The sequence below is a fragment of the Crocodylus siamensis genome, chromosome 9, assembly GCF_052110815.1.
Source record: "Crocodylus siamensis isolate JL-2025a chromosome 9, ASM5211081v1, whole genome shotgun sequence".
Lineage (NCBI taxonomy): Eukaryota > Metazoa > Chordata > Crocodylia > Crocodylidae > Crocodylus > Crocodylus siamensis.
This window is the reverse complement of record NC_143403.1, coordinates 33,880,033-33,906,819: the sequence shown is the minus strand read 5'-3', so window position 1 is coordinate 33,906,819 and position 26,787 is coordinate 33,880,033. Positions and strand designations below refer to the sequence as shown.

The window sequence follows — 26,787 nt, the reverse complement described above, 5'->3', positions numbered from 1 at the left end:
CAGCACTGGAGAGTAGGGCAGGTATATTGGAGCCTCCCCCTCCCATTTTAAAGACAGCAACAGACTGACAGGGAGGAGGGGTCATTACTAGGGGAAACTGGCTAAAGGTTGGCAGCCAGAAGCTAGATTCCCCTCCTCCCTGAAACCAACAGTGAATTTCTGTTTTTTTCAAGGGTTCCTTGTAACTCAAAACTCTTTCTGCAAAGCATTTTCAGTTACAGTGGGGAGCTGCACTTCTGTCTGTGTCCTATGTTGCTGTTTCCTTATAGTGTTTTATTTACACCTTGAAAAACAAATTGGGCATGTCCCACTGCTGCTAGTTGTCCCCAGATAGTACCCCTACATGTACGTTATGGCGTGTGGCAAGTTGCCCCAGGTGGGGTAGGGGAAGCTGGGGCCAGCACCTGAGCTGACACCAGCATCCTTACCTGGGGTCCTGGGAGCCTCCTGGGGCTCAAACAGTGGTGATCTAGGCATGCAGAGCCTGACTGGCAACTGGAGCAAGGCTCTGGCCAGCCAGGACTTAGTTTCAGTCCTTAGTTTCAGGTGATGCACACTGCCACCATGTGGACCACCCCACTTGTTTCTGGTACAGGTTTTTTGATACCGGGATCTCTCTTTGTCCAAAAAACCTGGTGTGCTGCAAATTAGCAGTGTGGTGAACACCTGCATGTACAGCATGTGCAGTTTGCAGTGCCAGTGCCACAAACCACATATGCTTGTGGCCCCCATTGAGGCCTTGTCAATATTTCTGGGTATTTTCTCTTTTACTGTTCTCATCGTGGCGGTATCTAAATATTTCTTCAAATAATGGAATTTTGAATGTTGCACAAACTAATGAAAGCTGGCATCTCTTAAAAGAAGCAGAGTATAAATATAACCTAACCTATTTCAGAGACCCCATGGTCTGCTGGATATTGCTGAGAAGACATCAGTTCTATTTCTGTCTCTGCTACTGACCTCCTGTGTGATGTTGGACAACTTGCCTCATGTGCCCAGCCTACTCTACATAATTAGACCATACATGTTCTACCAATGAGACTGCGAGGATTGGTAGAACATGTATAGATTCCATGTGAAGGCCAAACCATTCTTTCTGTTGGCAGAATGACACCACCTCTCCAACAGAAAAAAGTCTTCTGCTACCACCCAACAGCTGGCAGAAGGCAAACAGAGATACACCAGCACCTTTTGCTGGCTGCCACAGTTCCTTCAGCAGCTAGTGCCTTCCCAACCTGCATTTCTCCCATGCCAGCACAACTGCTGTATAGTGAAATTATTTTGATGGGAACATGCTCTGGTGGCAGAAAGAGCCTAGTGTAGACAAGGCCTTTATCTCCCCCTTAGCTCCTGCCAAGGATTTTACTATTTAAATAGACATCACTCTCCATATGTATGTACAGCACTTACCATATCAAGGCCCTGATTTTGATTGCTGCCTCTGGCTGCTTTTTCTAATGCAAATAATAGAGAGAAACCTGAAAGCTATACACGTTTTAGAAAATGTCAAGTGCTATATGCATAATCCAAAACCCATTCAAGATGGTAGGAATCTTTCTTTTAGTCTGAATGGCTTCAAATCAGACACACATCGGTGCAATGTACTTTTTTATTTCTTTGCTAAAGAAATGTTTTCTTAACGAGAAAATCCCTAAGATTAGGAATATGTCAGACAGATAAAACCCAGGAGTGTTTTCCTCCAAAAGACTGGATTTGCTTTAATCTCTGTTAAGAACAAAATGTGTTGGTACAGCCAGGAAGAATAGCAAAATATTTTCTTTAAAAAACCTTCATGGTAAACTGTAAACAGTATTCTAGTGAAGGATATCTCTGATAGAGAGTCTGTATTATCTGAACTTCTCTTTTATTTGTGTAAGATACAAGATCCAATACAACATCATATGGTAAACCCCCATGGGACCAGGGGAAAACTTAATTTAAAGAGGGTATTTACTATAATAGGATTAGTTGTAATGATGACATAAAAAGCATAACAACAATAATAAAGTCATTTCCTGCTATTGGAAATGGGGTATATTATAATAAGATGGGTTTATTATAATAAAGTTATTCTGTATTTGCATGAAAAAAAAAATTGTAACTTCCTAAAAAGTCAGGATCCTTTCGGAGATTGTTTCTTACTTGAAAATGTCACTGTATGGCAATCATTTTTTATATAAAGTTTATGACTCTGATCAGAGAAACACTCCAGGTTCAGATGTTTCAAGTGTGTTGTTCAAATGTGGGGAATTCAGAGGACTTCTTGCTATGGCACACTTACCAGGGGTGCATGTAAAGGAAGAACTATCTTCTGGGTAAGACATGGGTTTGTTTTGTCCGTATTGATTATAAATTCTGAAATACTGTCCTGCTCACATCAGCTAGGCAACCCAACTTACTACCTACCACCAAAGGTTGGGTCCTTTAGATGATAAAAATTAACAATAATATTCAATGGTTCCCCCTGAAAATTATGTTCATTACTAGTGCTGTGCAAAGCTTTGGTCCCTGATTCAATTTGGTGGAGATTTGGCCCAATTCAGTGGCTGAATCTCTGAATCCAGATCCAATCAAAGGACCCTTTAATCTCTCCAAATCAAATCAGAACCCTCTGAATCGATTTGGAGACATTCAGAAAGATTCGGTGATTTGGACATAGCCACAGCTTTAAATGTTTTTTCTACATACCTCTAGGTAGCAGGGGCTCATGAGTGCTGCAGTGCTGGGGCACATGGAGCATCCCACAGAAGCATGGGGGGCTCCCCAGTGTGCTCGGCGGCAGACCCAGAAGTGGACCAGAAGCACTTCCAGTCCATTTCCAGGTCTGCTGGGGAGCACCGGGGGTGTCCCCTGCACCCTCCCAGATCAGTGACTGGTGCCTCTTGGGTCTCAGGGAGGCACCCAGGGTGCCCCCAGGGTGCTCCCCAGAAGAACCGTTTTCACCGCCGAGCGCATGGAGGGCCCCCCCCCACACTCCTGTGGGACACTCCATGTGTCCCAGCATCACAGCAATCATGAACCGCACCTGCTGCCTCAAGGTATGTAGAAAAAACTTTGTCTATGTCCAAATTGCTGATTCTCTGAATCAATATCGAATCTTCAGATTCAGCCGAATTGAAACAGGGACAGTGATCCACATCAATTAATTGAATCACTGTCCCTGATTCCGGCTGAATCCAAATCCAAATAAAATAGGGCAGGCTTTGCACATGTCTACTCATTACTGCAGAGCCATGACCTATCTGAGTGTGGAAAGATTTACTTTATTCCAGGTGCTTCCAACCCCTCCCCCATTTAACATGGGGAAAAAAGACCCCTTGTCTTGGAATTGAGTGTGAGGCATTGAAAGGGCAGGCACCTGCTATGGCTCCAGACCCAACCTAGGATCAGCGCTGGAACTGCAGCTGCTTCCTCCTCCCCTTTCCCTCCTGCACCTTTGGGTCTCCTGCCCCCTCTTCCACATCCAGCACACTTTCCTGCCTATGCAGGGGGTGAACTAGATGATCTGTTGATGTCCCTTCCAGCCCTAACATCTATGAATCTTCTGCCTACCCCCCTCCCAACACTTACCCTTGAATTGGTGCTGGCAGGCTCTGTCCCTACACTAGCCTGGAACATGGAGCATGGCCCCAACCTAGTCCAATAGCACTGGCTGCTAGGGGCAGGGGAGAGGGGAAGATGGTGGGGAAGGGAGGGCAGTAAATCCAAGATGTGGGGGGGCCAGGCAGCAGGGTGCAAGTGGTGGGGGTGATAGAAGGGGGAAAGCTGCTTGACCTCTACATACTGCTCACCCCCATTTCCTGTTCCATTGGCTCCCTTCCCACTGCCTGCCCCCCTGCCACTGCTTTCCCTGCTGCAGCAGTTGGGATGGATACGTTTAAGTCAACTCTGCAATAATTAGAGTCTATACATGGAAAATTATAAGATAGTTGTAAATTTTCCACTTATTGAATCTAATTACTAGGGGTCGTCTTAAATTCAGGGTCATCTTGGATTCAGGTAAATGCAGTACTTTGAAAATTAGAAATAGGAAGTTTTCAGCTGCAAGGTAGTTAATAGTCATTGAGACAATATTGTTTAGACCATGGACAGACAGCTAGTATGTTCTAATGTGGTTTAGAATGGTATATATTTACCACTGATTCATCCAGGACTAAATATGCCACTGCATAAATCTGCTTCAGAGTGTATTATCTGTCTGCAGTGTTTTTGTACTCCTAGTACGCCAACTTTTCACATGGTTTAAAAGTCTTATTTGTCCATATGGTTAGCCACAATATTTTAAATTAACATTATGGTGTTTCAAATTCAGTTTAACCTTGACAAAAGCTGTGATGACTCTTTGTACAGGAAAACAAATTACGTATCGGTTAGTTACCAAATCATATTTAATAAGGCAGGAAGTTTAAGGCGGGAAGTTTAAGGATGGGGTCTTCATGGAGTGTGGATCAAAACAGGAGAACAGATGTCTGATATAACCTTACCTCAATTATAAAATGCTGCTGTTAAAACAAAAGGGTCTTGGAAGCTTGTCAAGAGCGAACAGTTTTGCCATTTGGTGATCTTGGATTCAGATGCATCGTCCTGGTCCAAATAGGCATAAGGTAAAAGGATGGATAGTTTAAAGGACAAAGTGATCAGAGGAGATCAAAAGAAAAGATCTCAAAAGGAAAGTGTACTGTCTGTTAACAGCAGACTAAGAAAATATGCATCTGTGGTTTTATTTTAAATTGGATGGTGTATTTAAAGAATGACTATGGCCTCTCAGCCTAACATTCATACAGGAGAGGATGCTTAATTGAATAAACCCTTCAAAATTAGGGTCAGTTTTGTTGTTAAGGGACAGAAACTTCACTTCATTAATGTTACTACTGCTGTGTGCTGCCTCACATTTATGTACTTCCTGTAATGTCTATTCAGTATAATTTGTTAGATTTGTGTGTTCATGAGATAGAATATAAGATAAGTTCTCAGTGGGTTTGTCTGCATCACTGTCTACACATGCACACCATTTACTATGCAATAAATTAGTCTACTATGCAGTTAGCTACTACCTGCAAATACAGGTTGTAAACTGACAAGGAGCTCTCTGTCCCTGGTCCTGGTACTGGTCAACTGAGGAGCTGGGAGCCTATCACCGCTGGAACTGGGGAGCTCTCAGCTCCCAGAGCAGAGCTGGCAGCTCCAGAGAGCAAGAGGGGACTGGAAACCCAACCTCACCTGTCCCTCAGAGCAGCTCCACACCATGCTCAGGCCCATGACCCAGCTGCTCCCCAGAGCAGCCAGTTTGGTATGCTGTGGAGCTGCTGTTGGGGATAGGTAGGACCTGGATTCTCAGCGCCTGCCCACTCCCTGGAGCAGCCAACTCTGTGCCAAGCAGGGCAGCTGCTGGCAAGCTCTGTGCCCCTCCCCTGCCTGGCAGAAAGCTCGCCAGCAACTGCCCCACACCCAGGATAGCTCCCAGTGAACTCTGCCCAGCAGGGGGCTTGCTGGCAGCTGTGTCCCCCAAAGGGTGCAGGGCCAAAAGAGTTCTGCCCACTGCAGGGGCAGCTCTCTCCTGTCTCAGTGTACATCAGGACCCCTCCCAGTGTGCCCCAGGACCCCAGGAGAACTGACACTGCAGGCGGCGGAGCTCTCCTGGCCCCATAGCCACTGGGACCAGCCCCATGCCCCTTGCCAGCCCCTAAGCTAGCACCAGAGGGAGCCTGGAGCTCCCCCTTGCAGGGAGCTAGAGCAGGGTAGGAACAGCCCTGTACTGTGCTGCTTCCATTGGGAGCAAATCTGCTCTCAACAGGTACCGCATGTAGATGTGATTCAGAGTAAGCTTGCTGTGAATTAATAGCACATGTAGACGCACCCAGTGACATCTCTTAGATGAAAAATAAGGCTGAAATGTTCATAGACACATAGAGGATCTGAACATCGTTCCAGTTACTTTTATATGACTTGCGCATCCAAATCTTCTGATAGCTTTGGAAACCCCAGCCTAAATAGATGGTGTCTTAGTGCACAGAATTTTCCCTCAAAAGAACTGACTTCAAATTGTGTTGCAGAGAGCCAGTGAAAATATCTGTTACTGTTGCATCTGTCATCTGGGAACATTGTAAAATTACCTGAGATTCTGAAAGTATGCATAATCCCTGCTGAAGTGTAACCCATATGTTGGACTGGTTCAAATAAAGAACTATCTTTAATTCTGTTTTGGGAACACAGATAGAATGACGAGCTGGTGACTACACCACAAAGATGTCTAGAGAAGACTGTCTCTGTCAAGAACCCACATCTCTGGAATACTTTCCATCTTAGTTTAGTGATCTCTTCTGTGTCTCTTTGCACCAAGCTCTGGAAGGACGTCTAAATAAGACTTCAAAGGGAAAGGTGTTCTCAACTATGAGATGTACCTCTGAAGCTATGTCCTAAACCCAGAGTCTTGCCCTTTTCAAATTTAAATGCAAGACTTGGTTTTTCTTTCATAACTTTTCCTGACAGTAACATAGTTTTCCATGCGTCTCCCTCCTAATCATAAACTGGCAGGGAAGGAATTAAAATGAGCGGCAGTATGAGGTAGTGGATAAGGCACCTGTCTGCCCTGGTCTGCACTGGATGTCAGGAGATCTGAAGTCTATTGCTGACTCTACAACAAATTGCCATGTAACCTTGGGTAAGTCATGTCATCTCAGTGTGCCTGAGCTTTTCCTCCCTGCCTCTTATCTAAACAGCCTAAGCTTTCAAGACAGGGACTGCTGATTACTTTGTCTTCATGCAACAGTTAGCACAATGGGACTGGATCAGGCTTTTAGGTGCTGCAGTAATACAAATACCTGTGGTGTTACTAGAGTAGTAGCAATAACGGAAAGGGGCATCAGAGAATCTAGAATATAGATTCTTACAAGTTATAGGGGTTTGTTTGATAGGTGGGTGTTTTCTTCTTTGCCAAAAAGGGTGCATCTTTACTGTGACATAACCAGTGTAAATGAACCATACTGCTATGTAGTCTTAGTGGCAGCACTGCATTGCAGCATTTCAGTGAGATAAAACAGTCAAGGTCAACTGTGAGAGGAGGTGTAACATTGACATTGCCTAGTTAACTGACACTAAAAACTATACAGCCTTGTTTCTACTAGACTTCAGAGCAGAATAGTGCATGTATGTTAGTTAATCCACTACAAAAAAATAAAGAGTCCCCATTTTACAGTGAGGACAGCTTTAAAAACCAGACAGCAGGCTAGTGAGAGACTTAAACTAGCTCAAATATTCAGGTAAAATCAAATATTTAGGGATTATGTAAGTACAATGGACTGTTATCCACCATCACGATGAGAATGATTTGCAAAGGGGGACACCAGGGATAGGAAATCTCACTCAGGGATTTAAACTCATCTTATTTCATTCACTAGCTTTTACCTGCTCTGCATTCATTTGCATGATTGCAGAACAGGTGGAAGCTAATGAACTGAAAATCCTGGTGAGTGACAGCCTCTACCTGATGGATAAAGCATGGCTGAGAGAAATACGAGCTTAGGTTTTCCACACTGTCCTGAAAGTTTTGTCTTTGAGAGGGGCCAGCCATCTCTGTGGATGGGAGGACAGTTTAAAACATCAGGTCCATGAGTGTTCAAAACTGACTGGACAAATGCTTGAAGGAAAAGGGCATCAGTAGCTATTGAGCACGGGAGTTAGGGATACAGCCTCTAAATCAGAACTTTCTAAACCTTAAATTCTGGAGGCCGCAAGTGAGAGAGGAACAGGGGAAAAACCATGGCCATACCCAGTTCATGCTCCATGTCAGCATCCACTGTCTGCTGCTGTGTTACACAGTCCTATTTGAAGTGCCATAAGATCACAGGCTAAGGCCTATCATGAACTACTTACAAGCCTCCCTTAATAAGGGAGGCCAATGGGGACACATCAGCTGATTGCTTGGGACAAATAAAAAAGAAAACAGGAATGGGTGTGAGAGTTACAGGTTCAAAACAAGGGATCCCATGCCAACCACATAGGCCAGTGCCCACTGCCTCCTGAATAGGTCAAGGGAGCCAGTGGACACTGACCAATGAAACTCTACCCAGAGATGTGAATGAAGGAGTGACAGGAAGACAGCCCCACACTTGCCAGGGTTCCTCCCAGCCAGAGCCTCCTTCTTGATCTTGTAGATGGGCAGCAAGGCCAGACTCAGGAGGAACTTCATGACACAGGATACTACAGTCTGGCCCAGTAAAGGCAATTCTTATGTTCTTAATTCTTGATGCTGAGACAGAGTGCCAAACGATGATAAGTATTTATGGTGGAGCTATTTGTTTACTGGGGGATAAAGTGAGCAAGCCCTTATATTGCAATGCCTCTGATATGACTGATATAGTTTAGGAACAAGGTAGCAGCCTAAAGGCAGAATACCTTGTTTCCTTTCTGCCCAGTCCCCTGGTAGTCCGTTTCTTCTGTTGAATTTGTTATTTAAATGGCTACCAGGTGACCTAGTAGAAGATTATCTTTATTCTTCAGTGCTATAGAATGTAAATAGTGTACTGGTGTTTGAAATATTCTTAACAGATCAGTAACGCTAACCAAAATGCTAATATCTTAACATAAAAATCATAATAAAAACATATTTAAGCCCTGGATAATAGCTACTTTTGAAGTACAGTCAGTTTTAAAATTAATGATATGTGAAGCTGTTTGCTTAAGTATAATCTTCCCTGAGCTCCTTCATGTTGCATATATGAATCACTTAAAAGAAAAAACTCCAAATATCTATGAGCACTTTTGGATATGCTGTCCTGTTTCATTAGGGCTAAAAGCAATGTGGCACAGTGGATAAGGTGTTACTGCTGGGGTGTGAGCTCAAGCCCTGCTCTGGGCTTATGCCAGAGGCTACCCCCAGTTGACTCTGCTGTAAAAGTATCAGGTCAGAGAGACAAAGGCAGCCAGATGTGGTGTTGGCCACATTACCCCTTCATGTGCATGAGCCGTGTTAGCCCAGTGAGCCATCAAACTGAAAGAGAACTTCCTTCCCTCTTCAGGGAAACTTTAAAGCAAATGGATAGTGAAGAAACAGATTCTATCTGCCATGTGGCCTAGATTTTTAGAGCTGCTACTTTACAATTGCCTGTCTAATGATAATGGCATTCATTAGTGCGCTAGTTGTGTTCAATCACCACATCTGTATATTAGACCTGTATGAAACAGCTAGTATTTGCTTTGGAATTGACCGATTCAGGGAACAGTTATTCGATTCAGTGATTTGGCTGAATCTGATTCAGAGATTCAGCTGCTGCTCACTCTCCCAGCCCGGCAATGTCTGCCCTGTCCACCCCAGTTCCTGGCACTTTGAAAAAAAAACCCCAAATCACTGGGTGCTGCTGGGCAGAGGGGTAATCCCCACTGCTCACCCACTCCCCATGCTGCATGGGGGGGCTCTGCATGAGTCCCCTGACCCCTCCCTCGCTCTCCCAACACCCCCCCATGGCTGCCTCACCCACCCCAGCTCCAGTCCTTTAAGAAAACAAAAAAACCCCGAAATCATTGGTTCCTGCCTGGTGGGGGGTGATCCCTTCTGCCCGCCACTGCCCTGCACCACATGGGGGGCTTTTCTATGAACCCCTTGAAGCCCTGAGGCCGCTGCAGGAGCTGATGAGTTCAGGTTTTTTTGTGGGGGTTGAGGTGTTCTTAAAGGGCTGGAGCTGGGGCAGGTGGGGCAACCATGGGGAAGCTGGGAGAGCAGGCGGGGGGTGAGGTGGGGTGGGATGGAGGGGCAGGCAAGGGGTGGGGGCTGGTAGGGGTCCCCCCATGGTCCCTTTCCCAGTCCACCTTCCCCAGCCCCTACTTACTGGCTCTAAATCTGGCTCCAGCTCCCTGCTGCAGCTGGCAGAGACTGCCCAAATTGTCAAAGCTCTCCAAATTTTTCCGAATTGATTTGGAGAGCCTTGACTCAGTTCAGACCTTTTTATTGGTTCCCAGTTTGATTCAGATTTGGAGATTCGGCCACCAAATCAGTCTGAATCCCCTCCAAATCGAATCAGCACTCGAAGCTTCTTACAGCCCTACTGTATATTCACATAAGATACTTATTTTTGCTGTGTAGTTACATGAGGCTATTTCTAAAAACATGTCCCTGCACGTGTCTCATGTACCTATCCTTGTAACAGCAAAAGTAGCATGTAGTTATGAATGAAACAAATTACTGTTTCATATGAACCATGTTTATGCATAACTGGAGGTATCATGAAAAGAATTTCCTACAAAGGCCACACCTTTATCTGAGTCAGGTCTTTTTCCATCTGTGATCCTGTTTCCTCTAGTCTTTCTTTATAAAGAAAAGGTAGAGGGATTTTTTATTTATGCCTAACCTCACGTGTGGATGTAAACCAATAACGTATGTGCTAATATAACCCCTGATGTCACTGCTGCTGTTGGTATAAGAATGCTTTGGTATATTTGCCTTATGTCTTTTGGGAAGGATGTTTACACTTAACCAAACAAGCTACTTTTCTACCAGTGTCCAAAGAGGGGAGAGGGAAGGCTGCATGTATACTGATTGTCACAGGTCAGCTGGGCACTATGAATTTATCAATTTAGTTGCAGGCTGACTGGGTACTGCAACTGTATCAGCCACTGGGCTGTTTGGTTTGGGATTGAGGAGGTGATGTTGGGAGGGAAGCAAGAACAAGTTTAACTTATGACAATAAAAATGCATTTTATGTATAACAACAAAAGATATAGTTTACACATATAGCAGTTTATAAAAAAGTTAAGCTAATAGACATATCAATAAATGTTAAAAACTGGCATTGATAATAAACACAGACAGACAAATGAACAAAGAGTTCCCACGTGGTTAGCAACTTATAGATAGTCCCTCAGTGTCAGGTACATGTCAAGTTGATTCAGCGAAGTCAGGTGTCCCCGATCCACGCTGTCGGAGGAAAATACCAGGGAAGATCCCTCAGCCAGGATCTGGTCCTGGCTCACACTAGAAGTAAGAGATCAGAGGTGCAATGACCATTCTGTTCTGTCCTTCCTGCTGGTCACTTAATGTGTGTGTTCTTTTATATCCTGTTTATGCTAATCTGTTGGCTTTAAAGCCACTCACAATCTTATTCTATAGCTGTTACCCTATGGGGTTAAAAGGTGTTAGAAATCATTATAATAGGTTACTGCCCAAGCTTGGGTTTACCCAATAAGCAAATCACACCACATCACTTTGGGGTTTGAGATTAGCATATTTCCCACCCAAAGGTCAACCCACTTATGTTAATTATACCTTGTGGTTAGGTTCATTAATTTTACTGACTCTAAGCAAAAAATTTTTAAATCAGCTAAGTTTGCAGTTTCACTTTAGTTCTACTTTTTAAAAACTTATGTCTATCTCATGACTGATACAAACAGTTATATATATTCTTTACGGTTATACTCCAGACAGGCAGGAAACATTTACAGGAAGCAGTTTCATACGTTCTATTTTAGCCAATATTTTCAGATACCTTCAAAAAGCAAATTTCTTTCTTTTTGCTATAAGTTGCTCGTTAACCCTTCTGGTTCTGGCCATCACAACTGATATATCTATATGACTGCTAAAATTCTCCTATGAAGACAAGCCTCAGATCTTGATTCATCTGGAAGATTGTACTATCTCTTTCTACTGAAGTGGGATGGAGATACTATCAGTATATTGAGTATGTGGAATATTACAGTCTTTTTCCTCATAGGCATGGACTAGAAGGTGTGATAGAATAGAGCACTGCAGGGACTGCAAAGGAGAGAGCATCTGTCTATCCATCTTTGTTTGCAATTTGTCTAAAAGAATAAGTGAAGCCAACAAAAAGCCCGCTTCCGCAGCTATTTGTCCTCCTGACTGCTGAGGACATTGCTGCTTCTAACATCATCTGTGGGCATATCTGCCTTTTATCCAGTAGTGAGAACAGTTCAAATGTGCCCATTATAATTAGTAGCTGCTTTTAATAAAGTGGCTGGATTTGATGCTTTTCTCAGATAGGTTCTAAAATACCTCGGCATCGCAGTCCAGCTGGTTACATGGAAGACGAAGTGGAACTTAGACAGACCATTAAAAAATCAGACAGAAGAATAGCTGATTTTGACCTTTTGTCACAAGAATGGCTAATTAGCTGATTTTGACCTTTGCTCCCCCTGTGTTTGTCAGATGCTTGGGTATTAGGCTATGATGTATCTGTTAAGGCTTTTCTCTGGGACAGCGATTCTTCAGTGGTGTTTAGCATCTTGGAACCTGATTTTTATTCACTCCTGGAAGTTACTCAAATTTGGACTCTGAGTCAAGCCTAGTTCTTTGTGTGGTTTCCTGTTTGCCTTAAGGAAAAGTTAACAGAAAAGTACGGGAGATACTGGACAAGGAAAGAACATCAAAGCAAAAAAACCCTACTAAAATTTGACTTAGAGAAATAGTATTTTTTGCCATACTTGCATCAATTCAGTGAATCCTCCCAGGTATTGAACCTTTAGAGCAAGTCCTGTGTCTTCTAGGACATGGGGGTTATATATTTGTAGATGCATGTATGTTGCCTAGTACAATGGGGATTTCTTCCTGGCTGGGGTCTTTCAGAACTAACATAATACAAATAATCGCCAGTAATGGATTATGACTCCTCATTGGTAATAGTATGGCAGTTACCAAATTTATAAGATGACAATTTCTAATGAATGTTAAGGTTCCACTGCATAAAATTCCCTGTGTATGAATGAGATAACTCCTGACCAATTCAGCTTCTCTGTTGCTGACATTTATTTAAGAGGCCAGCATTTGCCCCTTGGAGGTCTGTATAAGTGTCTGATGATGTGGAGCTTCCAAATCCTTGACCAGTCTACTGAGAGAAGATTGAAAGGGGAGCAGAAAAAACAAGAAGCTATGCACAAACAATTAAATAATGACCTCATACTCAGTCCCTCATACAAGATAGCTGGCCCTGAAAACCAGAGGTCCATTTTGAGTTTAAATTTGAATCGGGGTGGAATGGATGGGGTAATTTATATCCCCAGCTGAGAGCTTGTATAGCTTGTCAGGCCAACAAAATTAATACAGATGAATTGAAACCTCTTTGAAAGTGGGGGGTATATTTATATTACAACAACCCTCTTTTTACTGTCAACACTGCTGATCTGCCACTGAGATTAATGAATTGCTGTGTGGGGGAGAAAATGCCAATTAATATGGATAGATCTGAGTCAAATTGGAGTGATCCATGGCATATTGCTGCAAGCCTCTAAATAACTATCCAAAAGGGCAGCAAGATTACTATCCCACATCCATTTGAAAAAGTCAACGCTTTCAAATGATGCCTTGTCAGCAATTCTTATGCATCACCCATTTCCCAGTAATATCTGTTTGCACTGTGATAAACTAGTCTGTTTCCCAGGGTGACAATATAACAGTTGCAGTGTATCTTCTTACTCTCTGTCCCAGTTAGCAAGTAGGAGAGGAAGGTATTCTGCTCTTTATAGAGCAAATGATGGAATCAGGCTTTTCTGGGGGGATACACAAGAGTTGTTCCCCATCCAGGGCAGCAAAGTAGGTACATACAGAATCATCTCATGGTGACTACTGCAGGCTCAGTGCTACAGTAGCTCAATTGGTTCTCTGGTTGCTTGGTGCCCTCTTCGGTAGAGGAAATTGCTGCTGGCCATGGCCCTGCATGTGCTGGGTTCTGAGCCAAGAAACATCACAGAGCTTTTTCACTGGGATGCATGTAGTTTCCAGAGTGGCTGGCACTATCACAGAGCTCTGTGCCGTTCATTTTCAGGTGTATGAAAGAGGGACCAATGTGGACCAGTTTGTGACCCGATTCCTGCTGAAGGAGACTGCCAACCAGATCCAGTCCCTGCTGAGCTCTGTGGAGAGTGCTGTTGATGCCATTGATGAACAAACCAATCAGATCAGGTTAGTAACATATTCGGGCCACTTGCATTCTGCAGCTTATTGCTGTTCTCATAAATTAATGTTTGCCTGATCTTTAACAAGACTTTTTGGCATCCCTGGTGCTGATGGGTGAATGCTCATCAATTCTGTCTGCATCTTGATCATGTGATTTTTGTCTTTCTCAAACACCTTTTACTTCAGATTGAATGGGCAAGTGATTCAAAGTAGAGACAGAAAATAATGTTACAGCTTTTGTAAGTTGTCCAATTGTTTTCTGTAACCTTTAAAGCCCAGAAATTCTGAGGGATGCTCCTACGTGGAGAGCCACTAGCAAATCTGTCTACCACTAAACCCTCTGGACAATCCTTCCCAGAATTTGAAGACAGTCCAGCATGTACTTTTTTCCTTAGCTGGCCATCACTGGGAAGGCTGGATGTAGGCACTTACACTACTTTAAAAACAGGATGTTATGCCCCAGAATGTGAAGCAGTTCCGCAGTTTGAGATAAAAATGTTGTGATTGGCATTCCCCATCCCATGTATTGGAGCAGAATGAAAGAAGAGGGCTCAGTGAACCCTTTGTACCTCCACACTGAAAAGCCACAGCCATGAAGATTGCTTGCAGTTGAGCTGGGCAAGGTGTTTTGTTTTGGGGTTGCTGGAATGTGTGTGCTGCTTGGTTGTTGCTGAGGAGTAAACTACTTGCATTATTTCTTTGTCAAGGAAACAATGGCATCAAAACAATTAATAATATGTGTATAACTGACTGGTGTTTGTGGACATGTGTAATGGAAATATGTCATGTTTAAATTTTTGTGCGTCTTGACAAAGACTCTTAGTTTTATAGCTAAATTATGATTTAGAACAAGACCTCGGAAGCAAAAATCTGAATCTCTTCCTACCTTCCTCTCTTTGTTGCAAATACTGAATCTTCTCCATCTTGGAGATGCTTTTTTATGTAAGATATACTTTACAATGCTGATAAAACTCAATGGTTTGTGTTTTCCTAAAGTGCATACTTTTTACTTTAGTGGCTCCTCACCAGTCTTCAGAAAGTGTTACTGAGAAAATGATGCTATAAAATAAAGAATATCTTTAGCATCTGTTTAAGTGCTTCATGCTTGTTCTACTTACTGATCATCTGCTCAGACCACCTCAGTGATAGTATTACCTAATTTTTTAACACCAGCCTTGGCATTGTCTTTAAATCTCTTAATTCGCCACATTAATGTAACTTTGGATCTACTCATGTTGGCAAGTTCAGCTATCTCATCCCTGTGTACAGTTCAGACTAATTGTATTATCCGTGTATCTTTGAATGACTTGGGCCTGGTTCCTGCAAACGCTTTCTGCTTGGTGCAGTTACTCATGGGAGTGAAGTTACAAGTGTTTACAAGATCAGCACCTTAATTGGCAAAGCAGTTTGGAGAGGGAGAACACTCTCTACAAGGTAGGTACTGCCTCATTTCCCTTTCTCTTTTCCAGCTCTTGTGCTGAGGGCTCTTTTAGTCTTCTGGGTTATTGCAGGCACTCTTCACTGCTCTCAAAGCCTCTTCTCAGAGTTCCTTTGTGCTGGAGTGCTTTGTGCTATTTGATCACTTTCAGTTTTTCTTTGCCAATAACTTCGTTTCTTTAAGTAAAGAAGGGCCAACAGCATCCATCAGATCTTCACAAGTCTGGTCACTTAAGCTTTTTTTCATAAGATGATCATAATTGTGTTTCTCTTTGTGGCTATTTTTGGCCTCCATTCTTTGAGACCTCAAAGGTTTTGTTCTGATTCTTTGCCCCCTTTTCACTTTCCTTCCATTGGTTGGCAATCCCAAGTTGGAAGAATGTGATTCCTTGCCTCTCAGTTCTATCCTGTGAGTAGCAAACAGTGAGAACCCCAAGATGTGTTTAAAACTGAGCGTTGTTTGTGTGAAACCATACTGTCACTGACTGAAACTGGAATAGACTGATGGCTGGTTGCCACACATGGGTAGTATTCAATGGGAAATAGAGTGAACTGCCTCCATTCTGTTACCTAACTGTTAATTATGAATGGGCCAGCCTGTCTCTGAAACATCTGGTCCAGGCCCTTGCCAGATAGAAGATTCGAGAGCCAAAATGATCACTAGGTCCAAACCAGTCTAGCAGATCCTGTGTCTTGTGTTTCTTTGCCAGGCAAATGAGAGAATCCATGAAACGTAATGCTTATATATAATTTTTTGTGTTTTTAGAGTGTTATGTGAACATTTCCATTTCCATTAAAAAATGCTTCAGGAGAGAGAGTTCAAAGGTGGAAGGAACTTGACTGATGTGCTCAAGGCCACACAGTAAATCAAGGGCAGCTTCAAGACTAAGACTCAGGAATTCCTGACTCCCAGTCCCTTGCTAGAATATACTGCACCTTTTGAAGCATTTCCAGCATGACAGATGCGAGCAAATGAAAGCTGCAAATGATCCGCTCATTTCAGCAACTAAGATGCTTCTGCATCCCCTAGATGCATCAGAGAAGGCCGTTTGAAATATCTGAGCAAACTGACAGATGGGTTGAGATGGCAGCTCTTTTTTGGACCTTGCTGGGGAAAAGGATTTGGATGCAGATGTGAAAAACAGTGTCTTGGATCACTAAAAAAGGATGGGAAAAGGAAAAATCCTCCAGGGACCAGTCTCTTATCTGCTATAGTGCAAAATACTCTGTTTACAAGCTTTTGCAATGGGCTTATCTGAAAAGGCTCATCTTGGCACTGTTAGCTCAAACTGTAACCAGGCTTTTGCCCAAGACTCCCATCCACATAAGAGTCTCTAGCTGAAGTTAAATTCCAGTCAAGTAGTGGAGCTCAAACAGCCTTGAAGTCAAGCTAGCAGGCCCATTAGGGGTGCACATGAAAGCTGGAGTGCTGCTGAAAGCCAGTCTAAGGATGCAGCAGCTTGAGTTACAGCAGCTCATCACTGACTACTCAGGTCACTCTGTGTAGTCTGTGTGGTATGGTCCTTCTCACTTATGGTTAAGCTAGCTCTGGCAGAGTAACATGAGTCTACTAACTTGAGCTAATGGACAGGCTCAAAGATAGAGCTGCTGGGCTAGTAGCTGGCCAGGAGTAAATTAGCAATAGAGACCCCAGTGAAAATTGCTTTGAATTAGAACTTGTAACAAATGCACAGGAAGAGTTAGATCTTTCCCTGTATAAAGGCACAATACAAAAGACATAACAGGAAACAGGATTTTACTGTTCTCTGCTGACATGGAGTTTGTCTTTTATGGGTTTTTGCCACAAAAACACTTACACTTCTACTTAATCTGAGAAATGAGGAAAGTGAGGCAGTGAGGCACAATGGCTTTCCTGAAGTCAGACACTTTCTCATGACTTGGCCACTGACAAGAACACCTAGGCTTGGGACAGATATTACACATAAACTGGTTTAAGTGATCAGAAATTGCTTTAAGCCTGTAACAGAATGTAAGTTCAGTGCACACAAACCAGTTTCAAAATGGCTGAAAGTAGTTTGGGATAAACCTGGCTGAGTATAGTATCAGGCTTAACTGATTTGGGTCAAACTGGTTTATGCAATATCTGTCCCAGACGCCTTCCCGGTTTAAGTTAAAACAGAGTCTCCCAGCATCCCAGATGCTTTGCAGCCCTGGGCTGGGCTGGGTTAGGCTATGCTGTCTGCTCCAGAAAACAGACTGGCCCCACCCCTCTGCTCTCTATCCAGAGCTCTGGTGGAGATGGGTACAGCAGGGTCTGCCTGGCTTCCCGCTCTCCCCGTTCCCCACCCTCGCTGCTCAAGCAGGGATCCCTCCCTCCCATCTCCCACAGCACAGACCCCAGCCCCACAGACCCTAGTTATATGGTATACTAGCTGAGAAGTGTGTGTGTGTCCAATTTCACTGGGACAGGACAAAGGCAAACAGAACAGTGTCTGCTTAGGGCTTTTTGGAGCTAATCAGCAAGTCAGCTGGTAATGTCCCTCATTCCTTCCTTGGCAAAATCTGTTTAAGAAGAGCTTGAACTAATGAGAGAGGCTTTTCTTTTGTTGATGGGCTGATGAGGAAGCTGGCAGGGGGCTGATAACACTGTGTTTATCAGCTCCCTGCTGGCTCCCTCTCCTGTCAGGTTTACTGCAGGCAGCATGAAGAAGCAAAGAGAGGATGATTGAAAAGCTCAGTATCATCAACAGATGCATAAGCTGCACAACCCTCCTCCCTGCCACTTTGCCTCAGAGTGCTATCTGGGAGCTGGCAACATGTCAGCATGTTGGCAGCACTGATGGTACTGCTGCCTTGCAAATTTCTATTATTTTCAGCATACCACAGGATAGGATCTTTAAAGAATGACTTCTTCTCTTTGAGCAGCGAGTGGAAAAGCCTGGGACTGTGCAGACAGGGAGGAGAGGTAAACGCCCCCCTCCCCCCATCAGAGTGTCCTGCCGGTGCCTGGCCATGCCCCACCTCAGGTCAGCATTGTGGAAGGGGAGGGATGGGCTGCTCTAGCACCCCCTGGTTTCTTGCCTGAGCCACTGCAAGCATGTGCCTGAATTTCCTCAGTCTAGAGGGGTTGTCTGGGCAGTTGCAAACCAGTTCAACCTAAGCAAGTTAGAATAACCTGCAAAGATTGAATCAAATCAGACTCAGACTTTTTGAATGTCTGTCCCTAGCCCCAAAGGGCAATTAAGGTGTCCTTAGTTTACACCCTTCTCTAGTCCTTGCTTTATTTTCTCTTTTGCCCCTTGGCAGAATAACTGCCAAGCAGACAGTTTTATCAAGACATTTGGTAAGGGAATCATGTGCACTGTTGCTAAAATATAGCTTGCTCACAGTTTTAGGTTCAGTTAGATCCAGTATGCCAAGTTCAGATTCATGAGGAGAAAAGGGAGTGTGTATCAGTAGTGGTCATGACTTTAAGGGATTCAAGTCTAAATAAATCCTGATGGCCTTTAGAAAAAGTTCAAAGATATGTCTGCAATGTGTCAAAGGTGTGCACTAACAGTAACAGTGAAGAAGCAACATGGTGGACTTCAGCACATGTTGTACAAGCCCACTGGGACCCTAGACAAATACTTGGGTTTCTAACTTGTGCTGAACTGAATGCTACCTTATCTTGACTTCTTTTCTTTTCCAGACTAGCCAGATTACATTTGGCCCAGTAGTGCCTACTGAAACCACATCACACATGTTGCAGTGTGTGTACACATGTTCTAAAGTAGTTTACTCTTAGTGTACTAAAAAAAGAGGGTGTGGTGGGGTGGGGAAACAAGGAAGTTGCACCATTTTATCCACCTTCTAGACTAGACTTGGACTCTGCAAGACTTTTGAGTTTTTGCTTCTGAATTTCACCTAGTACTCTATATATCTGCTTGGCATTTTTTGAAATTATTTATTAATTTAACAAAATATTTGGCTAATATTGATGAAAGCCCCTAGCTCCCCTGCTGGAGCTTTGAGGCTGCTTCTCTCTCCAAAATATATGGCACAGATTTTTCACACTTTTTTCCCTTTAATTTGTATTCTTCTTTAGTGACCCCATATCATATGAAATGCTAATAAATATGATCAAAGATAAAAATGAAGCAAGAGACAGTAATCAGAGGTGCTGTGCAAATCCTGTGGAAAAGGAGAAGAAAAGAATGCCGGAAGTATTGTGCCCATGTCAGCATGTTGGCAGCACTGATGGTACTGCTGCCTTGCAAATTTCTATTATTTTCAGCATACCACAGGATAGGATCTTTAAAGAATGACTCTTTAATCCGTGGCAGGCTTTTCATAGAATGCGTTCCTGTCAGGAAAAGATAGAGGAAAAAAAGAGTTTCAGATCTTCTGGGTTTTTATTTTTAAAATCCAAGTAATGACAAAGATATGGGATACCCAGAAACACAGCCCGAATCTTGGCATAGAGACTCCTTGGAAGTCAAAGTGTCATGCATCTCTATGGAGTAATGAGCTCACTCACTGTAGCCAAGGGTTGCCATAGAAACAGTTTAGGGTAAATCAAAAGCCTTTAAAGAGACTTTTTCTGGTTATATATGAAAACCAGAAGGATGAGAAGGTATTTGTAAGGTATGTATTTTTTTCAATCTGCTGAAGATGTATAAGTAAGAATGAGCCATTTTTTTCAACTATTTTAAGGGGGAAAGCTTCAGCTTGAGTTTTTAGAGCAGTGAAAATTTGACCTTTTTAGAATTTCTGCTTTATTTTCCTCATTTAAGTTGCAGGCAGTTTTAATGCCGATATAAACCTATCAGTAACCCAGATGTGTCTATTGTGGGTAAGCTTTGTCATTAGTACTTCAAATTAGTACTACAACTAAACAAGCTATATTGGTGTAATAGATATAAATGCTAAAAGATATTGACCCAAATTTACCCAACTGAAAATTCTGTTTCAAATTCTTCTAAAATACTTTCTGTTATTCCAGGGATGTAGTTGTCCTGGTATTTTTCCTGGATACACAGACAATTCTTCCTTCGTATTTGGTGCACAATGACATTTAGTACATCAACTGCAATCCAAATTAGCTTGTGATGCCAAGACTCAATATGTCTGGAAAGATATCATCACTAGGAAATGGAGACCGAGGTAAAGGGGAATGATTTGCTCTTGCATCCACATAACACTCCATTCACACATGAAGAGCACATTTGGGTAAGTCCTGAATTGCCAGGAGGACCAGAGAGGAGAATTTTGTTCTCAGTTTCCAATTTTTACACCACTTGGAGAAATTCAGTTCGTATTCCTGGAATCTGAAAGTGCAAAATATTCCCTAGTTCATCTTGGCCCGTTTGCTTGCATAATTATGCATGTACAGATGTGTGCCTATTACTTGATTTTCAGAGTATAGACAATTTCCATTAAGTTGATTGAGAACTACAGAGAGGTAGCACCTCTGAAAACCAGGCCAGTACTTAGTCCAGGACCACCTTGTGTGTGGTTTGAAATTAGGAACCTGCTCTGGCCACTGGGCCTGAGCAGAGTAGAAGCTTGTTTCACACAATATATGCCAGCTTTCTCACTTTCTGATTACAACAGACTAGTCCTGTCTTTAATGGGCATCTGTGCATTAATATTTTGGTAAATCAGACTGGAAGCCTTTAACAAGTTGACAAAGAGCAGCATTTTCACCTCCCTTGAAATGAGATCTTTGTCAGCCTTGCTTTGTGCCTGGTTGCCTTCAATTAACAGAAAATATACTGTTGTCAAGGGAAAGCATACTGATGCCATTTATTTTAATATTGTTTAAGTTTTTAGGTAAATTCTAGCACTGGCTGAGATGAAAACTGGCCTTGTGAGTGTCTGCTATTCTTCAGTACCTTCTGGCATCCTGCCAGTTACTTATTAGCCTTTGCAAATTAAAACAAGAGGGCCTGCTGGGTGCAGGATGCTTAAATAAAAGCTCTCAGAGTTTTAAAAGCAATGCAATTTGGAGGGGGTTGAGGATGGGGGGGGAGGGGGACTTTGGAAAAACCTGTTCCTAAACCTTAGGAGATAAATATTTGTGTTGTATTTCCTACTGTTTTTCCTAGTCTACCTCTGCCCTTTTGTGATTGTAGCATCCTGTACAGCAGTCTTTCTTCCAGCAGCAAGAAGGTGGAATCAGCTTAAGGTACTAGCAGCAAGAAACCAAATAAAAATGCTTATACCTTCTCCTTCTATGGTCATGTTTCCTGCCACTGTGATCACCATTTTGCACTTGCCATAAGGACTCAGGTGTAATGTATGTCCAGAAAGTTTCTAAAAAGGCAGAATAGAGTAGTCCTGCATTTCAGGCAGACTTGACACATCCCAAGTCCAAGCCCTTGGTGCAAAAGTAAGTTAGCAAGTCCTCAGCCCAGTCATTTTAATTCTGGTGGCTGTTGGACTAGAAGTTGCTGGATTAATAGCTCTGGAAAATAAAAGGCTTCAAAACAGGTGCATCACAGTCTTCCTACTACCCCACCAGTATGCTTCAGCTTTGTTCTGGTGAGGGAAGCCATTTATGTCTACAAATGTGTCATTGGGTCCATTGTTCCCTTCAGAACCATCCCTTCAAAATTTGCCAATGTGTTTTGACTGGAACCTACATCAAATCATGCTAGATTTGGGGAATGAAAAACCAAATTCAGCCTTAGCTTTAACTTCTCCTGTCAAACACACTGGACTCTGATGCTTTCCAAAAGTGACCAGTAATTTTGAACTCCAGCATATGTGTTCCTTGGTCTAATCAAGCTATGCTGTCCAGTGTTACGTCATATTTAAACTTCCGTATTGCCAGGGCTGCTGACTGGTGTTCTAGTACCAAGTATAAAACAGAACTGTTGTTTTGTTTTATACCCATCTACACATGGCCCCAAGGACTTGTTTTAGCAGCCAGATTATAGCATTCTGACACTGTAGGGGCACTTTAGTCATGCCCATAATAATTTCTGCACCAGCGATTGGGAGGAAATGGCACAGGAGCTGTTGCTTTCATTCTGCTACCAGAGAATTCCCCTGCACTGAGGGAATTAACAGCCTGTTCTACCAGGCTGAAGGCTGTTTTCTGCCAAGGGACTTGACAGGCCTGAGAATCAGGCCCATGACATGACAGATGATGGCTTTTTCTACTGCTCCCTTTCCTATTTCTTTGGCTATAGTCATCTATCATCTTGACACATGAATGTGTGAAGTTCTTTTGCATGCTGTCTTTATGATCTCTCACTCATTCACACCACTGCTATCTTCTCTATTGGCATAAAAATAAAAATGCTATTCCAAGTCAATAACATTTACATATATGGCAGTCACACACAAGACTAATTCGTCTGTCTTCTGCTTTAAGAGCTGATTCTCTCCAGAATGTCTTCTCAAAGGATGGTGAAAATAACCTCCTACTAATTACCAGCAACCCACAGCTTGCCTTTTATTTGCAGAGAATAAGTTACTTCTGCCATAGTATCCATTTTTTAAAGAATCATTCTTTCAAAGGAGATTAACAAGGTTTTATGCTAGTATGAATAAGCTGTTGCTTCAGCAATATCATGCAAAATTCACAATGTAGGAAACCAGATGCTGTATGCATATGGGTAACAGAAGTGGAGGTGTGTGAGCTTGAGTAGCTTAAGTAATACCTGGCAATATTTCCCAGGTGAGGTGGGTGTATTATTAATTTACATGACTGGGAGCATTCCTCTCTGTCATTCTGGAAGCCTCCTCACAGCCTTCAGCAAACCTTTTCATAAAGCCGAATAAGATGGGAGTAGAGGCATAACGAGTTCTTTTAGCACCTGGGGCAGAGGTGAGGGTGAGGGGGAAGAGTGGAGAGGAAGAGAACTCTTACCTGCCTGGCTCTCCTCACTCCACTGGTAGCTGCTACTGCTGCAGCTATGGTTGTAGCAGCACAGGCTTGGGTTGCTCCTGGGGATTACTCCTCATGCACCATTCACTCCCTCCACACCTGCAGACACAGGGCTGTGCCTCCTGGGATGGGGGTCTTATTCCCACCTACTCTCCCCACAAATATGCTACTAGGCATGGAGCTGTGCCTGCCTGGCTCCTTCAGCTGGGAAACAAGGCTGCGCCTGCCATGGTAAAAACTCCCCTCTAAGTTGGTGCCCTGCCCTAGTTACGCTACTGGGTAGGTGTAGGAAACAATGAAGAGGAAATGAGTCAGTGTTCAGATGGAGCAATTTGTGGCATCTTTATTGATCCCGTTTTTTCCGCTTCTGTCTGGGCTGAACATGTAATAAAAAATACAGCTCTTTCCTCATTGGCATATGCTGTAAAGCTTTCAACAATTACAAAAAAACAGTAAATTATCTCAGACAGACAAAGACATGCTCTAAAAACTATATAATTAGAGGTCTGCAAAAGGAAGTACAATAGCAAAGATACCAAGAATGAGACACATCATTATACTTAAAAAAATAAAATAAAAAAAATCACTGTCTGTTCTTCAATAATTTCCTGTCCATTGACAGGGTATCGTTCAGTGACTGACAGTGGAATTATTAAATACAGTGTAATGATGTGCATTTCTCTTGGTACCTCTACTATTGTTCTCTATTTTTATCTAGTGTCTGGCTTTGGGACCATCTGTCAGATGCATTTGTTATCTTATATAAGTCTTCAAACTTCAGAGATACTGGCTGATCTCAGGGACAATAGGAGACTAGAAATTGCTCCCTTGACAATAAGGCGTGTTACACATCAGATCATTTTCCCTCTTCCAGACTTTAATAACTGCAGTAGGCCATAATCAAAAGAGGCAGTTTAAATAGCCACAACAGCCTGTATGTTTCATTTTGTAATGTATTAATTGCAATATACTGTGCATGCATTTCAATTACACAGTATCTAAAATTTTTAAAAGGGCTCCACTCCCATCTAATGACCAAAATAAGTGGCCAGCTTCTTCAGCGTGGTGGCTGCTGAGTTCTTTTGAAAAACTGAGCCATCAGCAGAACAAAAAGAGATGCTGGATGGTCATTGTTCTAGATACTTAATTGGGAGCTGAACTCCCCAGAATATCTGGCCCAAATTGTGCACTGAGCAGTCATGAATTTAGCACAAGGTCTACAGTGTATGACTAAAAGTATCAATTAGAGTCTTTAAACAGACTCTTTAAAGATCATTTTTAATATTTGTCAAGCTAATGAATAGGAAAACTGCATAATTATGACATCATTCTTCAAAGAGGCATGAAATACCCAGTCAAAAGTTCATTGTAAAACCCTGTATTTTCTAATTGGTAGTTCATCCAATGGTCCTTAATGGACATTCATCTCAATGAAGAACTACCATCTGTCTCATCTTAATGATGAACTCTTATCTAAAGCAGGAGAGTTCCAACTTAAATAATTGTACACACTAATCTATTTTAAAATTGCTATGTGGTGGGCTGAAACAACTTACCTGTATGGCTGCCTTTTGTCTGTGCAGTTCATCAGTAGTCAGTCTCTGTCTTTGAAACTAAGTTTTCTCATGCAACTCATTCATTTGATTTGAATTTCTAAACCTTCTTTAGTATTCACATAGTGTATATTTATGTATACCGCTTTAGGAAATTCTTGAGATAAAATAAACATGAATTCTATGCTTTGATATACATAAGCAGGCTAATTGTTGCACTTGAGTCACTATGTACCATGTCTTAGGTTTCACAAGTTACTGCAGATAGGTTTGCAGCCTTTGAATCCAACATTAAGATTTAGGACTAACCTCCATCTTTGTTCAGTGCACTTTTCTTTTTCTATTTTTATCTTGTTTACTTAAAGAGCAGGGAAGAACAATTGAATAGGATTAAAATCAAATATATTGCCTGATGCACAATGATATCAATTCATAGGTAGAGGAGGAAAAAATATACTTTTTTTTCTTCTTACACTAAAATGTCCTATTAGTCTGGGATAATGGACAATATTGTATTCCAGTGAGTTTCAAATAGATTTAAGTGAGGGAAAAGAGAGAAAACCAAACTGGTTGTTCTAAAACTGATATAACTCCCTTGTTATCAGCAGTCTTTATTAATGTCCTCCCATCCATCCTATTTTCCTTTTACTTCCATCTCTCAGCTCAGCAGCAGTGGTAAAGCTCAATGAAGACTAGCCCCTCATTCCATTTCTGTGGTCTTATATATGACAAGTGTTTTGTCACAGCTCTTGCCTTGCATCTACAGTACTTGGAATCCCGAAGTGGCCTACCCATTCAAGTGCTAGCCAGGTCAAGGACTGCTTAGTTTCCAAGATCAGGTGAAATCAGGTGCATCTACTCTGCCACAGCAGTGTTCTTAATAGAGGTGCAAGCTTTCTATTCAATAGTGGAGCGTCCACCAAGAGATGCTACAAGAAAGACAGGAAGTGCAGGAGTAAGGAAGCAGATCATGGATAAACAAGTTGGGGGAGTAAGGGGCAGTAGTTCCAAATGAGAGGGAATGAACAGCAGAAGGAGAAAGTGTTGTTAATCTTTTTTTGGAAAGGCAACATACTCTTTACACTGGTTGTCTAACAATAAAGAGGACTGCCCTAAAGTTATTTTTCCATGCGTCAGTTCCTGCAGTTATCAGTGGGGTGTTGTAGATGTTGATGTGCCTTATACAACTATATGTATGAGATGACTACACCTGGGAAAGAATGTTAGCAAGCCAAGTACATCCCAAGAGACTCTGGAGAATTTGTATTCTAATTGTTAACCAATACTGAGTCCTGTGCTGTTGTGCCTTTCCTGGTGTCATTGCGCAAGTGAGGTTGGTTTTGTTAGCGTATGCTATAATCCTGCTTTCCATTTCCTGTGTATGCAAACCATGTCTCTGCAGTCACCATTCCTATAGTCTATATAGGCTACAGCCTATATAGATCCTTTGCATTTACATTGCCAGTGACTCTGACAAGGCATTTATTATTATCCTGTAGTTCGGCGCAAGTGTGTTGGTCTTGTGTGTGTGTGGTAACAGGGAGGTTGGCTTTAGAGCTCTGGAGAATTTCAATCTTTATCTGCAGGAGCACTTCAGGCCTCCCTGGATGTTCTCCAGACAGAGTATATCAGGCTGCTTGCTCATTCAGTCCTCACTTCAGGCTGACAAAAAGAGACCTCATTGTGAAGATGTTTCCCAAGTTTCACAGATACCTTGTATACTTGATACAAGATGGGCACATGGCAATGGACTGAAGCCACTTCATTGCATCCGGGCTGAGGATTATTTTTCAGAAGTTATTGACTGTTTTTTGAATCATAAATCAGATGGTTGACCTAAAGATATAAATATCCATTAATAAACCCTGGAGCCAGCTGGTTCCCAAGGCACATGTATAAAAATAATGGTTCAGGCAGAAGAGAAAATCCTGTCTTATTTTGAAACATTCATTTTTCTCTGGCTACTAAGCAAATATGCAGAACCTTTTTTTCTTTCTTTCATTTGCATTTTACATGTCCTTTTGTCTCTTTGTACAATATGGCGATTGTGCCAACTGCCT

General features: G+C 42.5%; 1 protein-coding gene across 10 annotated transcripts in view; it reads left to right on the top strand.

The window, feature by feature from the left end:
* Window positions 1-26,787, top strand: part of NECAB2 (N-terminal EF-hand calcium binding protein 2) — a 403,696-nt gene that overhangs the window by 263,673 nt on the left and 113,236 nt on the right. For all 10 annotated transcript variants that reach the window (XR_016444201.1, XR_016444200.1, XR_016444199.1 and 7 more), the window contains one exon: window positions 13,767-13,903. Coding sequence is in view for 6 of the 10 variants with exons in the window: in XM_090062952.1 (XP_089919078.1) it covers window positions 13,767-13,903 (137 nt within the window). In the remaining 4 variants the exon portion in view is untranslated. The remainder of the gene's footprint in view (window positions 1-13,766; window positions 13,904-26,787) is intronic.